General features: G+C 41.2%; 1 protein-coding gene across 1 annotated transcript in view; it reads right to left on the bottom strand.

Moving 5' to 3' along the window:
• The window catches only part of epsti1 (epithelial stromal interaction 1), a 50,681-nt gene that overhangs the window by 1,098 nt on the left and 47,083 nt on the right, over positions 1-2,500 (bottom strand). The window contains exon 10 of the mRNA XM_080038330.1: positions 1-613. This exon is cut by the window's left edge and continues 1,098 nt beyond it. Within this exon, the coding sequence (XP_079894456.1) occupies positions 483-613 (131 nt within the window). The 3' untranslated portion in view covers positions 1-482. The remainder of the gene's footprint in view (positions 614-2,500) is intronic.

The raw sequence follows: 2,500 nt of genomic DNA, 5'->3' as shown, positions 1-2,500 counted from the left end.
TGTTAATTGTTTGATTTATGAGACATTTTGTTCTGAGTAACTTTTTATAAAAGAAAGGCTGTCTCCAAAACTGGCAAAATTGTATTATGATATTATATCTACAAGTTAAAAATTCCCCCTATTCCCCTGCAATGTCTGTCCTTAAAGGGGCACTGTGTAATATGACATCATCAAGAAAGTTCTAGAATGCAATGCTCCCTGGGTAACTCCACCCCTTTAGAATAATAACAGAAGCTACAGTGGCCTTCAAGGACAAGAACAATTCTAAATTCTAAACAATGCACCTGATGACATTCCAAAAACATGGATTCCTCCATAAGACCTGCCTGCTCAATGTACAAAATGTAAGATTGTACAGGTGATTTTACACCAATGAATGAGGATATTGATTTTAGCTAATAAATTACTGAAAATGTTACACACTGTCCCTTTAAAGATGCCTAAAATCTAACTTTCAGCTGAGTGTGGTTATACTGTGGTTACTATAATGTGAGCAGTGTGTAGGCCTGATCGTACTCTCCGTTGCATTGGTCCAGGATGTCCTCTAGAAAAGCTCTGGAGGCGTCTGGAAAGTTCTGCATCAGTTTCATCAAAGCCCGGTCACACTCTGGATCTGGAAAGCACACAGGAATGATTATTATTATTTATTTTTTTTGGGGCATTTTCAAGCTTTATTAGACAGTACAGAGTTGAAATGGGGAGACAGAGATAGAGAGAGAGAGAGAGATAGAGAGAGAGGGGGGGGGGGGTGGATGACATGCAGTAAAGGTCCACGGGTCTGATTTGAACCCGCGACCACTGCAACGGAGGCCGGAGGTGATATGGTACACGCTCTATCCACTACACCACCGGAGCGCCCCGAGCAAGCAGGAAAGACAAATGTATTCATTACTGTTTTCATCCATATTAACCAGTTGTCATTACTGCCTATCTGTATGTGAAGCCTTATATATAGGCAGTGGTGGATGATGCCATCTTTAGTAACTAGCTTTTTGTCCTTGAAGGCCACCGTAGCTTCCTTAATTAATTAGAGATGGAAGATTTAAGAAAAATCCAGACTGGTCTCTTGATTTTCTCCGGAGCTGTATATATACTCCTTTGAACGAGGCCGATGTTGAAAGATGTTTATTCGATTGCCATGACAGATGAAACCACTCCACTTTCTCCTAAATATATTTGACACATACTTTACTATTTTATTTCTGTGGGTGAGCTATTTAAATCAGTTGTTTTGGTTGTTGCAACTTTTAAAAACATGATCAGCCACCAAATACTGGCTCCCTCTTCAGCTATTTGGTCAAAAAACGCACTAAAAATAATCGAGAATTGGGTTATATTGGGCTATACTCTGTTGGCTATATTCTGTTGTCAACAGCTTGTAAGCTCTGTCTGTCTGTCTGTGTAAATACGTTGGCACCTCTTCCCCACAAGGCCAGACAGACAGACAGACAGACAGACAGACAGGCAGGCAGACAGACAGGCAGACAGACAGACAGACAGGCAGGCAGGCAGGCAGGCAGGCAGACAGACAGGCAGGCAGGCAGACACACACACACACACACACATACACACACACACACACACACACACACGATAGCCCATCACATTTAACTTATGCGCTTTTTACTTTCTATTTTATATATAGGGGAGAACGGGGTAATCTGAGCCACTTTTTACATTTGCTCCACTCTAAAACATATATCTCACATGACCACAAATGTTTTCCGTTGCCTAGATACAGGGGGTGGCTCACATTACCCGATGTCTCAGATTCCCCCGTTCTCCCCTACTGTTTTTTATTGTACAAAAAAAGGTGGGTCAGTGATAAACGGCCATTTTGATTCTGATGTCTGATGTCTTGCATATATCGGAAATCAAATCAAAATCAAATCAAATCAGTTTTATTTGTATAGCCCAAAATCACAAACACATTTGTCTCAGTGGGCTTTACATTTCATACAGTATGATACAATATGATACAATATGACACCCTGCCCTTACACTCTTAGCTCGGCTGAGAAAAAACTCCCAGTAAAAAACCTTTACCGGGAATAAAAAATAAAATGAAGAAATCTCAGGGAGAGTCGACAGAGTAAGGGATCCCTCTCCCAGGACGGACATGCTGCAATAGATGTCATAAGTAGAGAAAATCACGAAGGAATTTGATCATTGACCAGGTGATTACATGGTAATACTAAAGTAAAGTGTGAATAGTGTGGATGCAGGAAGAGTTCAGATGCTGCCAGAGGATCCACACGTCTCGTCTCCACCAGGGAAAATGACAATAAAAGACTTTGACTCTGCCTTACACCACCAGCCACAAAAGACTATGAGGCTAAAGTTGAACCCTACAGTATTCCCTCGGCTATTTGGTTCAAAAAAATGCAGTAAACAAAAATAAGTGGCTTTCTTTATTCTGCTGTAATTTCTTCTTGCAAACGGCTTGTAAGCTCGTCTGTCTGTGTGAATACTTTGGCACCTTCCTTTCCCTCTACCCACA

This window comes from Ammodytes marinus (assembly GCF_949987685.1).
Source record: "Ammodytes marinus genome assembly, chromosome: 12".
In the NCBI taxonomy this organism is placed as follows: domain Eukaryota; kingdom Metazoa; phylum Chordata; class Actinopteri; order Uranoscopiformes; family Ammodytidae; genus Ammodytes; species Ammodytes marinus.
Note: the sequence above shows the minus strand (reverse complement) of the source record. Positions and strands in the feature narration are given on the sequence as shown.